The 13,941-nt window shown below is 35.8% G+C and overlaps 1 protein-coding gene across 1 annotated transcript in view; it reads right to left on the bottom strand.

Moving 5' to 3' along the window:
• LOC144467963 (uncharacterized) overlaps positions 1-13,941 on the bottom strand; it is a 191,332-nt gene that overhangs the window by 91,808 nt on the left and 85,583 nt on the right. Inside the window, exons 4-7 of the mRNA XM_078177000.1 lie at positions 11,044-11,258; positions 7,971-8,226; positions 7,099-7,353; positions 6,207-6,337 (exon numbers count right to left, since the gene is read on the bottom strand). Coding sequence (XP_078033126.1) covers positions 6,207-6,337; positions 7,099-7,353; positions 7,971-8,226; positions 11,044-11,258 — 857 coding nt within the window. The remainder of the gene's footprint in view (positions 1-6,206; positions 6,338-7,098; positions 7,354-7,970; positions 8,227-11,043; positions 11,259-13,941) is intronic.

The raw sequence follows: 13,941 nt of genomic DNA, 5'->3' as shown, positions 1-13,941 counted from the left end.
AAACTGTGAGATTAATAGTGCTTTCATTTGAAGATTCATTAACTTGCATTGCGTATCACCTACATTCTTCGAATACTAATTACGTCGGAATAATATTGTAGAAGCTATCGATACTAGCTGAGAACAATAAATTTCGTTTAATTTATCTTTCCGCTAACAAGCTGTGCATCATTTTCGAAGTAAATTATACGGAGACAGTTGCGTTCGCAGAGGGCTCTAATGTTATAATTCTTTTTCGCTTGTAACAATTTTGTTTGAACTAACAGGCTGTCTCCTCTCGCTCCAAAGGCTCGAGAGAACTGTCTATTGATCTTCTTTTAAGACCGTAAAGAGAAATGAAACAAGGAGTATTTTTAGTCTCTGACCCTCGAGACAGTCTTTTATGGAGGAATTCAACGTTTATGGCTTCAAAAATCGATATATATTTCTGTATGCTTTTACGAAGCTTAAGGTCGACTTGACAGAGAAGGCAATTCTGAAATGTTATAGGAAAATTTGAAACAATAACCACAATACTCTCCTAACTTATATAAAATCTTGTTGCCATAGCGCAACTACGCTGCAGAATTGATGGAAAATTGCAAAATTTTTAAAAAACGAAAATTGTGGACTGAAGCACTTTGTGGAATTGAATACAGTTTTAATTTACTGAAACCGCTCGTGAAGAAAATAGGATTTTATTTAATCTCAATTCTTCAAAGCTAGTACAATTAAAATTTTAACGTAAAATATATAAATTAAAGCCGTATTATGTTGTAACTATGATACTCAAGAAGTTATTGTAAAGGATATAGTAAGTAGAACGTTTTTGATTAAAACTAGTAACGCATCGTTGAATAAAAAATTTACCAAAATAATGGAATTCTGCTGCGTTTAGATTAATTTGGAAACCCAGTTACTAATTTTATCATTTGTAATATTTTCGATAATATCGTAAGTATAAATAAGTCTAATTTTTCAGTAACACATCGGATATTTTAAGATTGTTGTCCTTCACATAGAAATTTCCTATAAAAAGTAGGCCGCGATTTATGTAATAATGATTTACATGAATTTGTAAGCAGATGAAACCGTATACCGCGGACTATGCTACCACCATGTGCATTCGATGCCAATGTTCGCTATAAACATTTGGTCCAATGCGTGCTCTGCTACCAAAAACGTCCGGTCGATACCGTACACAGGTTGCAAAACGGTGGCTGACAAAGTTAAACGCCACATTGTACTTTTTTATGCTTGCTGTTATGGCTTCATTTAACGTAGGGTGGTCTGATATTATTGATCGTTAAGACCATTCGCATCGGCAAAAATCTATAAAAAGAATATTAAATCCGAAAACCTTTCATCGACAGAAACGGTTTTACTACGATACATATTGTCGCTCCTCGGCATCGTTAAAGTCTGTCGCAGAAGATGGTTGTATCGCATGAAATCGTTACTTTTAACATTAGCGTTTTAATCGTTACGATTAAAGCGCTCGTCACAAATAAAATCGCGACTGTCCAATGTTACGGGTGACATTAAATACAACCGGCAGAAAAGGAAATTTAATACCTCATCAGCGTCACCGCATTAAAATGTAGTTCAATTCCCCGATGGAAATTGTAAGAATGAGAAGCACGCCATTACTAAATCGCCATGGACCGTTTCCCGTTTCTTCGGATTTCGCGGGATTACATTTACAATATTAACCCCTTCGCGGACTAAGAGCTCGTAGTAAATACAATTAGCTTCTGGTGAATCGCAAATTACTTTCCCCGACACAAATTAAAAGTTGCAATATTAACGGAACCTCTTATTGAATGCAAATTTTATATGCGAGGCGTAATAACGATTTTCAAGATTCGAGTGCATTCTCGAATCAACATTCATGTCATACTAATTAGTGTTAACAAATTAAAGAGAACAGAACAAGAGTTTTCAGTGTTCAGAGTAACTATTGTTTAACGATGTATTGTTCTATAACTTGTTGACATTTTTCTAGTAGTTCTGAAATCTACTTGTAGAAGCTCGATTTTTTATTGGTAAAATACTGAATCAAGCGCTTTTTTTTAATACCGTTACCAAACAGAATCTTTTTAGAAACGGAATTATTCTCCCAGGAAGCCAATAGCTTAAATTAAAAAAAAAAGATTGGAGAAACATATTTCTTTCCAACATTATCTACCGAATCACCGCTTCTAGTTTTTACGATTGCAAAACAAAGGAATCGAGATGGGTGAAATTTGATCGTAGTTGCACAAATAGTGGCTGTACCGTTGCATATTTTTATTATTACTCTATATCCCGTTCTAAAAGTTCGGCGGTATCGTCTACATGATGTCGGTGAATGACGTTTCGTGCCGATTCAGCTGAAAATTTCCGCTGCTGCACCGCGTCGTGCAGTTCCCGTAGGGCACGCGGAGATCAAGTGCGGGTTGTTAGGAATTTTGAAATTGAAGTTCCGGCCGGGAATGGCGCGCTAAAGCTCCCCCAGGGGCTATTGTAACATTGTTAACCGTTCGACTGTTCGCTTGATTCGTGCGACACGTTTGCGTACCAACAACCGTCGCATTTAAAACGCGTTCTATTGCGATTCGAAATGCAGTATCGCGAGCTATGCACAACAGCAAATCCTCCTGGCCGGAAGACTTTTCGTGTTCTGCGGGTGGAACGTCGATTAACTTGGACAAGAACTCTATTTTCGAATGAACAGCTCACGGAGCACGAATCGACCGTCAGGGATAGACAATAACAAAGGGAACAGCATCCGCACAATTTTAGTCTTTATTGATTCAATAGCTTTTCAAAAAGATATCTTGTAAATAAAGCCATGGTAATTAATAAGATACTACAGGAGATATTGATAATACGAACACGAACGCATAATGCGAACTTGTATAAGGCGCTTTACGCTTGACATGCTAGTCGAGTTACTTCTATATACAGAAAGTCCCTAAAAACACTCGCAATCTGGAAATAAGAGGTTCCTAACGTAATTTAAACAACTTTTTCCTTTACAAAAATTTTCTTCGATGCATTGTTTACGAGTCAACAACGAAAAACATTGACCAATAAGAGTCGAGCTCGGCTGGCGCAAAGCGACAGAGCCGAGTGATCGAAGCCCAGTTCTATTCATTGTCCCGGTCATCCCGCACCAACAAATGATCTCGATTTTCCTTAATAATTTATAAACAATGAGGCGGATTACATTTGCGCTAATGAGCAAATTACTTCAAACGACTTCAGGTTAGCTCACATTTCCTGTTTTCTAGTGACTTTTGGGACATCTTACATAGATTGACTCTATTCATTGATAATTGAACAATGATAATTATCTTGATAGGTTGTAATGACTCTTGCATGTTTCCTGTTAGGAACGAATGCTACAATTGATTCGAAAGGCATTGCTTGTTAATTATGGAAAAATATGACGATTGTATTCAGTTACTAAACAAATTTATAGTCAATAGAAAATGTTTTACATAGAAGCGCATTGGTATTCAATAAGGAATTTATAGATGTACAAACAAGTTGCCACATAATAATACGAATATGAGTATTGTTTCTTATGAAATGTTTATGTGCTTCAAAATTTTCTTATGCTTTAAAAATCATTGTTAAATGCCAATGCAGTTTTGTGAAACATTCTAATTTGTGAAATTATTAGAAACCGTTCATGATGTTGAGAAATGAGTTCTTCAGAGATGATGGTCTAGCGAAACCTTCTTGTTAAAGATTCTTTCTCCCTTATAAGCAACATGTATTTACATTTAATTACGACTAATTATTCAACTCTGCTGTTATTCTCTACCTCCCACAGTGAACGTTTGCTTTGCCAGCCAGAAACACTAAACATTGCCCTTCCGACTAATTATGTAGCACTTACCACTCCGACAGAACTGCTGTGTTATCCCTTTACGCTCCGTAGATTTTCGCTTTGGAGACATTTATAATTCATAATAATGGTGATGCTATCTTTTATTCATATTACGATAAGGTACACCAATCTGAAGTATAAAAGCAAAGAAAATCGTAAACATTTCTAGTTTATTTTTCTGAAAACAAAATCTGGTTTCTCGAAATATTAAAATCGTTAATCATTAGTCTGCGGATCTCCATGCGACCTTTGAAGCATATGAATGCTCACTAAAGATATAGTATATTATAAAACTATTGAAATATAGCAATGTGTACACATATGTGGGAAACAGAAGGTAAATAATAATGTTCTTTTTCTCTTAACAATTTCAATGGATTAAAATAGAAACAAGATTTACAATTATTTTAATATCTTCATTGTTTGGTATTTAATGCATAAGATTCGCAGTTTAGTCATAATTAAATAAAAGATGTAAAATAGAAGTATTAAATATTGATCTGAATTGAGAATTTGTAATCTCTTGATTAGAAAAAGGAATGAATAGTCGAAAAGCTTTTTAAAGTATACTACGAAGTTTTCCTAAAAATTATACTACAAAATTATTGATATTCTTTTTCTTCGAATTTCGATTAATTTATGATATAATGGCTGATATATAGAAAATGTTATAAAATGTGGTGTAACGGCTGATATACAGAAAACTGATGCTACGTCGGGACTTCAAAACTATTGTATATTAATATTTCAAATCGCTGGACTTGCAGAAGATTTTTATTTGGATATTCATCTTTCAAACAATTTTATTGTTTCCCTTTATCATTATTCTTCCTGCTGTCAACACATACCAGCGAATTCGAGTATCCATTCTCTATTTCCATAGGCGTAACTTCTATCCGCAGCACGCCAAATCCCACCACTTCCATTTCATGAATAGTTTGCACATCTTTCTCAGAGGATTCGCGTCGCATAGGGGTAAAGTTGTGCGACGCTGGTAAATAGGAAACGTAATGTCAACATACTCTGCATGCTATCATAAACTGGCTAAGTGAAATAAAAACTATTTGAATATTGCATTATTTTGTTTATGGAGAGATCCATTTTTCCAGCAACGATTCGGCTGACGGCACGCGTTCATTAACTTCTCCTTATCACAGTCACAATTCTCATCGTTCAACATACCTAGCTTATAGAATTTAAAAAATCTCATAACCTAAAGTCATTGATTTTGCGAATATTACTCTATGTGGTCTCAAATAACATGGCGCAAAAATAATTGAAAAATATTTGACCTTTTTCCGCATGAAATACGAAATCGGGTCGCAGCACATGCATAAATTTATTTAAAATAACAAAGTTAGTGGTTTAGTTAGCAGTTTTCTGTTTTTACAAATATTTTTGGACGGCGGCCTTTGATTTTATTTAATTCTGTATTTTACAATGCAGACCATCATACGCGACACTTAGTTTAGCTAAATATGCATAGAATGCACATGGGACTGTGACTGTTCGCAAGTTACAGTAATTACTATTTCTATGTACGTTAGTGTAAAAATGAAATCAAAGGTAAAGTTTCAGTGATTTTACAGATAATTCGCATAATTAAAAATATTGCTACGAGTACTGAGATTGTAAATATTCTGTTATATATATCACGATTCATTATTTTAATAAACTGTGCTATACTTGCAACCGTGTGTTAATACATAAGTATAAATTATTCACTTACTACGATGTTTTCAAACAAATTTTCAATAAAACATTTACATAATGATTTACTAACTAAAAATTACACAAGGTGAACCACGGAATTGAAAAAGAATTGTGCAAAACCTATTAGTATTATTTGCACAAAATATATCGAAACCTTCAGCACCGATTCTCATAAACTGATTTTCACGAAATAGGAATTTCAGTTAAAAAATTTCAACAAAGAACGAAATTGAAAACTCTCGGCAAAATTCACCGTTATCCTATATTTTTCAGCGAACTAGTTGTATAGAAATCGTAGCACATTGTCAGGCATAAAACACTGTCGACGTTATAAAAATGGTTCTCGCATCCCATAGATAGAGCGTGGAGCCTGGACGTTTCGTAAAAGTGTTTCCATTTAAGGACGGACGGACTTTTGAAAGCATCGACGTCCGGAACGCTTCCATAGAATATCGGGATATAAACTTTCCTTCAATATGAACATGCAATCAACCGCGTTCATTGGATCGCCTTTGAAGCAAAACAATCGGGAGCTTAGACCGTTAGGGCCGCAAAGCTGGAGGACCGGTTCGCTCTCCCGGCGATCGAAACGAATCAGGTGCAGGAGAAATAATTGGATTTGGTTTTCACTTACCCTGGAACTCTTTCCTGGCCGCGCTCACGGAGGTAACAATGTTGGCCACGTGTCCGAGCACGGTGGCGAACAGTAGCAGGCCAAACAGCAGCTGAGCTATTACGAACAAGTATTCGCCTTTGCTCCGCGGCCTGAAAATAAAGGACGATTCGGAACGTTAGGGCATTCGACCTGTAACAAACCGGCATTGTTCGATTTTTTCGAACGGTCTCGCGTCGAATCGAAGTCGATTTGGGTGACGCTTCTATTGGAGCTACGACAAATTTTTGCGAACAAGATAGATTTGCTACCGTCAGAAGGTGGTCGGTTTCTATCATTTGGCAAATGGCAGTGTTCAGATTTAGATTGTTCATATATTACTTACACATGTTTTCATGATATTAGAATCAATCACCAGAAGTTCATTAGTAAAATTACTGTCTTCTCTTAATCCGTAATTGAGAATTTTATAAATGATATTCCATACAAGTTTTTATCAATATCAGTTTAAAACTAACTAATTGAAAACTAATAATTTCATATTATGAGTTTTATCAAAATTGGTGTTGTTACATTTTTGGAACAACTAAATACAAATGTCTTATCGAAGATTCAAAACAAGGAATGATATTGCTGAAATACTTGTGCAGAATATTTAGATCCGTTCATAAATAACGAAGGAACGCATTAGCAAATTGTTGAATCATGAAAATAGTTATAATAAGGTCGAATACGATATACGTTTCCAGTAGTATCATCTTGTTAATTTGCTAATACAAGAAATTTGCTAAGCCAGCAAAGAGCTGACTTCGAAAATTGAGTTTCGGTCAGCATTTCGAGAACTGGCACCGTCGCACGACGGCGCGAAGAGGGTTAACGAGATTTACGAAATTAAGGATGAGGAGACACTAACCGTGGTAGATCGCCGATGGTCGTCAGAGCCAGTGTACACCAGTAGTAGCTCTGCAAATATTGTTTCACAACGTCCGCCGTCTCGGAGTCGCTAAACACCCAGTTCTTACTGCCGAAGCCGTTGTTCTTATAAATAATATGATAGAGGCACCCGTTCCAGTGAAAGATCACCAGTAAATAATGTATCAAGGAGGTGGAGCGGAATAAATTCGGATAGTTCGTGTGTCGTTCGGTTCTATCCATGAACGCCCAGAACCTGCGTGACAATGGACAAAGAAGATTGGATGAAATTCCAGAGTGGTCGGTCATAACCCGGCGATAAATTTCGAAATTCCTATTAAAATATTGCACGGTCGAATTTCTTCGCACGGTCACCGTGGAATTTTCGCTTAACCATGCGGTCGAATAGTTGCCGAAGAATGTCTATGAAATGACCACGTTTCACTCATTGTCGAGTTGGCGACGTGTGCCTATTCGTATCTGCCTTGTAGCGAATTGTAATACATACTACAGTGTAAATACAGTGACGAACAAAATAGAATTAATAACCCCATTACAACAATAATTATCTGTATGTTTATAGATACAGGATCACGAAAATGTCAAGTAGCACATTATTGCACAAGAACGAACTATGACTGCTCTGACAGATGCAGATTATCTTTGAATATCTGCTAATAGGGTTTTACAATAACCTTAACGGCGATTCTAATTATTTTTGTACTACTCACATTAATTATTTCATTATTTATATATATGTATGTAGATTCAGGACAATGATAGAATAATCTTAACAAGATCCTTAATGCAAGTGATTGTGAGAATGAATGAAGAAAACTGCACTAATGAAATTCGATCTTGCACAGAACTTACCGATAAATCTTGACAAGTCTAAAACTTCGCAGTATACTATTGAATCCTATAGATAAGTATAAAAAGTCGAGTGGCAGCAGGCACAGGATGTCCATGTAAAATGTGGTGCTGTTCGTGTAATGATTCCGTAGTTTAGTCGCGTCAGTTTGCAACACGCCATCCTCCAAATATCCGGTTCGAATGTGGAACACTATGTCCAACACGTATAAAAAATCGGAGAAGTAATCCAAACAGAACCACACCCACCGCGTATCGCCTGTAAAGCAAACAAATATTTTCTTTGAACCTTAAATTTATTACTTTAATTAGTTTATTGCAAATAGTATTACATTATTAGACAAAATAAGAGCTGCTACAAGATTTACAATTATTGTAAAACGTAAAGTGAAAGAATTCATCCATTATTGCGTCAGTCTAACATACTCGCAAAAATTAATTTCATCGTCTGCATAATCGTTAAATGAAACCTTAATAAAATAAAAAATGTTACGTTGCATCTTTGCATTTTCCCAACATTTTTCTTTTCATGAAAAGAAAACGGACATAATATTTCGTTGTCAGTTATATAGTTTCTATCGTTCTAACTATTTTCAGTAATGGGCTCGTGTAAAAAAAAGTGAAGATTTAATTTGCAATCTGCACAATTCAATCCAGTAACAAGAATAGAATTTCATCAGTTTCTGGAACAAAGTTCTTGGCTATCGAGTAGTCTGAAATATTAAAAATCTCGATGTATGCAATTCTGAGTATAGCTATGTGAGCTGCAGAAAAGCTCGGTAGTACTTAGGAAATTTTTAGACTTCCATGTAAAAGCAAACTAACGAAAGCAACAAATTCGTCGACAAAAACGAAACAGGAAAGCAAAGGCATTGGCAGAGAAAAACTCGGGAGATGAGCATATTTCGGAACAAGGGAGCGAGTCTCGTTAAACGGGTAACTTACAATTAGCAGAAGAAAAATAAAAGAAACGAATTTGATATTTCGCGCAGTTATCGAAGCAAACCTTGTGAATTTGGGTATTACGAAATCCGTGGAGATTGATGGGGCACGAGGAAGTTTCTGCTTTTTTACCAAGCCGGATAGGATTCTTTCTCGGCGCGCTCCGAGAATTTTGGAATAGAGAAGCGGAGTAATTCTCCGAGGTGCTAAATCCGAGCTGGCACGGAGTTCTTTCACGGGAGTTGTAAGATACGCAGAGGAAAGCCGACTTCCTATCGGGGCTGATCTTCGATCTAGCACGCCGACCCCGTGGAGAACGAGTATCTACCGATTTAACTCGATGGCGAAGCTGTCTCGGAATTTTTGCTCTCGGCTATGTTCTGGTTTACGGTAATTTTGACTATTCCAACCCGAAATCGGGTTCATCGGATCCAATTCCAGGGGCTGACCAATCCTGGATGAAGCGAATATTCCGGTCCCGAACTTTGAAAAAATCGATTACTTTCTTTCTAATTTCGAAGTACATGTCTTCAACGCTCTGATAGAGCGTTTATTTATGTTTATTTTATTTTTTTAATAATTCATTAAACATAATGACGATTAAGAATGGGTAAAACGATGTTAGCTAATAAGACTCGAGTAAAATATCACATTCGAATTAGATTTTTGACATTAAAAGATGCACACTTCCATAATCAACAAGAGCCGAGAATGCATTCAAAAGATGCTTTTAATAGTATACTTATTATATAAATGAAATAAAGGGTATTTGCCTCTCAGTAATAATGGTGTATTTTTAACAATAGCTTATTTACTTTATTCTATTTGCTTGGGCAGGTAGTTTGGGAACAGCAGTTATCGTGGTTATTATAACATAAAGCAGTGATGTCCGAACTAAGCCTTGGAGCTTAAGGTTCTTTCTCTACTTATACCAAGAGCCACTAAGCATCGACTCAAACTACTGCACGTCAAAAGGAGACCACTGAATACGGACTCTTCTCTTCTGAAGAAAAATATAGTCTCCTGTCGGATGAAATCCTCAGAAGACACGAATAATGGAATCTCTTAGCCTCGTAATTGTATTAAATGAAATCTGTTGCAATCCTTGCCAATTAAAAAATAGTGGCGCTACGTGTGTAGGTTAAATCTGTACATGTTTAAAGAATTTGTAATAAATTCTTTTAATTTCAATCAAACTCGTTGGATATCTGTTACGAGCCAGAATATGGAGTAGAGATTTGTTGAAGCGAACTTAATATAATACACCAGTATGGATAATACAATAAAAGAAAAATCAATATACGTGACGATGGTCAGTTTCGTTGACAACTGACATTACGCTATTATATTGACAACTGACAATTAACGAGATCTTTCAGAACACATATATCAATCCACACAACAAAACGTGATACATACGTGGTACCGATTACTTTCACGCAGTTTCTATGAATCATCAAAATAATGTATAATCGTCGAGTAATGCTACATCAGAGTAATGTTCTATTTCCAATTACCTAACAGCCTCTGGAATGAACGACCGAATGTGCTTCGTAGCAACAACTTTGACAATTTTCAACTCTACAATATGAATGCTGGTTTAAAAAATGCTTCTGAATAATACGAACCACTTTGCTAACAGCTCTCGTCCTAGAAACTTTTACTTCATTTGGTTTTGCAGAATTTCATATGTTCTAAAAGTTATGCCTGGATTAATTTATAAAAATCGAAATTAACCGGCTTTTATTTTGTTGCGTTAAAAGGTGTTCAACTTTGTTGAAATGTCCATTTTACTAAACGCTGGGAGATGGCGTAGACATATAAACGTCCGCAATGAAAGTATCTTTACATGCACATGTGTTGCTGGAACTTTTTGACGATAGTCAACTTAGCTAGACAAACATAGATTTACATTAAATTTTACTCGTTTTTTGACCCGAAAAGATACAGCGCCTTCATCGAAATCTTTTAATTGATCATAACATAATGTATTTTTGTTTCACCGGAATCTTTTAGAAACTGCTGTACACGACTTTGATCTAAAGAAACGATAATGTGTTTAATTTTAATACAAAGTAAATTAGACCGCACAAAAATATTCTACATGAATTAAATTGCCCAAAAATCTACTAACCATTTATTTCTTGGAAGGCGAACCTATAGATGATAACCCAGAAGTTGTAAAGGAAGGCAAGGGATACCACCATCGACCAATAGTAGCAGAGGCGTCCTGCAGGATCAAAGATGAAAGACCAGTTAGGGGCACCAGTGCGAAAGCCTTTTGTTCCCGATTGTCCAGGATACCCTCTGCTGCCACGTTGCTGTTGCTGTTGCTGTACTGTATACCTGCTACATGCGAGAAACATTATTTAACGGTGAAACAACGTGCAACATTCGCTTCACTTATTTCACTAATTGATTGCGGATTTTCAAAAATAAATGACATTTAAAATAGTAGAAAAATTAAAGAAATTTAAGAACGTCAATGTATTGCTTTCAAATTTTTAAAGTAATTTTTATTTTTCTATTATTAAAGAAACGTTTTATTCACAAAATTATACTTTCAGGTTGTTCAAATTATTAAAGGAAGAACAAAATGAATGTCTAGCTTTCATGTCTTACAATGAACACTTTAACTACCGCACGCGGATTACGGAATTATTTGCTCAGATTTGAAAATGAATTTTTTAACTAATCTACTATATCTCTGTAATCTTATGGAGCAAAATTTTATTACGCAAAACGTAGGAATGTCAAAAATGTATTTTATGTTGTATAACTTTAAGAATTTTATTTAATCAAATTAAAATCGTAGAGTTAAATACAAAGTTTACGAACAATTTGGCGTGACAGTGAATGTGTTAAAGCAGATAGTTTTTCTTTTGCATAAAGATCCGCAGTTTATTCATAATATTATCCTTGAATACAATGACTTATAATAGCGTATATTTATAGATATTTTTCACTATAGCGGAACGGTATTGGTGGCTCTGTATGTTTACGTAGTAATCGTAAAACTCGCAAGGTCGGAACTGAAACAAAAATATGAACACGGACCGTCACCCACTACTTTACCGGCACTGCCATAAACTTCTACTTTTAGGTAGAATGCAGGTTACAGTCGCACTCGATTCCTGGAATTTACCACCTGCAATTCTAGGAATTCGCGACTCGTTGTCCTCTGAAACGTAACTCCGTAACGACCAACCAAATTGCTAGCTAAAAGTTCCTCCACCAATCACGTTTCGCTCTTGCAAGAGCAACCCGCCGTGACCAACCGCATTTCAGTTTGCTCTAAGTAATTTTACTCGATAGATATCATAAACGCTGGATATTACGATATAACCGTCCAATTGTAACTGCGACAAGAATTTTCGTACAGCGGGAGTCCGATTTTAAAAGTTCGAACGACTCCGACTATAGTATTGCGACTCTACGTCTTGCTGTTGTCAAGCTACAAATATTGCCAAGAATTCAAATCCTTCTATAATTTTGGAAGATTATCACCAGTTGAAATATCCATCTAATCATCCAGAAATTGCTCTGCTTTTTTTATAGAAACTACGTGATTTCTAGCGTCTAGCTTACACATTCTCTATTCACGCATTTATGGTATAAACACTGATGCTGTAATATTTAATTTATAGTTTCCTACCACAAAGTGCATTTTAGTCTTACGGATCCGGGCAACAAAAATTACTCGAGCGTGCGACACATTCGCCATTGTGTGTTATGCTAGTGTTCGTGTGTGACCAGTGTTGTATGTTACACACTGGAGACACCAGTATTCATATAACGCGCACACAAAACAAAGCTGTTTCGCTCGAGAAGCTCCGACAGAAGTTTCTGTTTATCTGTCTGCGTCAAACTAGTTAGTTGTTGAACGCTCGCATGATGTAACTGAAGGCTGACACATCTCAAACGACTCTGTATCTGTCGTAAAATTCGCTCCTGGAAATTGCGTCGTCCTAAGCGGCGGTGCACACGTTTCATTTAGTGGTCCCGGAGTCGGTGGTATGTAAAGAGAAACGTTCCTCGAGAGAAATGTTTTCTCTAGAAGGGAAACGCCGGTTCGTAATTACAAATTCGGCCTTCCTTTTTTCAGATGATTTAATATTATACAAACTCTATGCAAACGTAAAATAAAAATCCTTCATCGGGTCGCTGCCTGGAATTTCCTTCTCGAAATTTTAATTTCATATTTATGCGCGATTAATATTAACATACCCGGGCAACTGACGTTTCCGACAATTCCACGGTTCGCGTCGTTCGGACTCTTTTCAATCCTTGTTCAGCGATATTATTTCAAATGTAATTTTCAACACCAGAGCTACCGAACCAGTCAAAATAAGTGGATTTTGATTTTTTCTTGCACACGTACTGGCATTATCGAAATGTTTCTGTGGAAGATCTTTAATACATATTTGAGTTTCTTAAACATTAGTTTAATTACTACAAATTTCATTTGTAGTCCATCACTAAAGTTTGTATATATCAATCATACTGATTATTTGCTCTATTTCTTTACTTCAACACGATAATACATTTATTAGAGAAATCTAAAGTTACGTAATTCATTATACAACTCGCTATTGAAATGAAAGTGTATTAATGATAGTACATATATCGATATCACAATATCGACAAGTTAAGTGATTCCTGTTCAAATAATATAAGAACTTAATTTTTCTTTTCATTACATCAAGCATAAAAAATAATTCTATCGAAATTTCTAGTGAATTTGTGTTGTTCTTGTTTGTCACTGGTAAACAGGATTGGAATCATCTTTGTACGAGGATATTTCCGACAGTAAATATATTTAAACAATGAAAAAAAAAAAGTATAATATATTCCACTAACAAGATTGAGGATGATCCTGCAATCTCAAAAACTCCTGAACCTAGAGAAAGAAGTTACTAAATGACGATCGCTGCTGCGCCGTGCAACTATCGTTACACAAATTCTGTGAGATGCTAGCGACGTATGTAAAGAAGAAGAGATGGCTCCCTGTTCCTAAAAGCGTTCAATGCAG

This window comes from Augochlora pura, chromosome 1, assembly GCF_028453695.1.
Source record: "Augochlora pura isolate Apur16 chromosome 1, APUR_v2.2.1, whole genome shotgun sequence".
Lineage (NCBI taxonomy): Eukaryota > Metazoa > Arthropoda > Insecta > Hymenoptera > Halictidae > Augochlora > Augochlora pura.
This window is presented reverse-complemented; position numbering and strand designations above follow the sequence as displayed.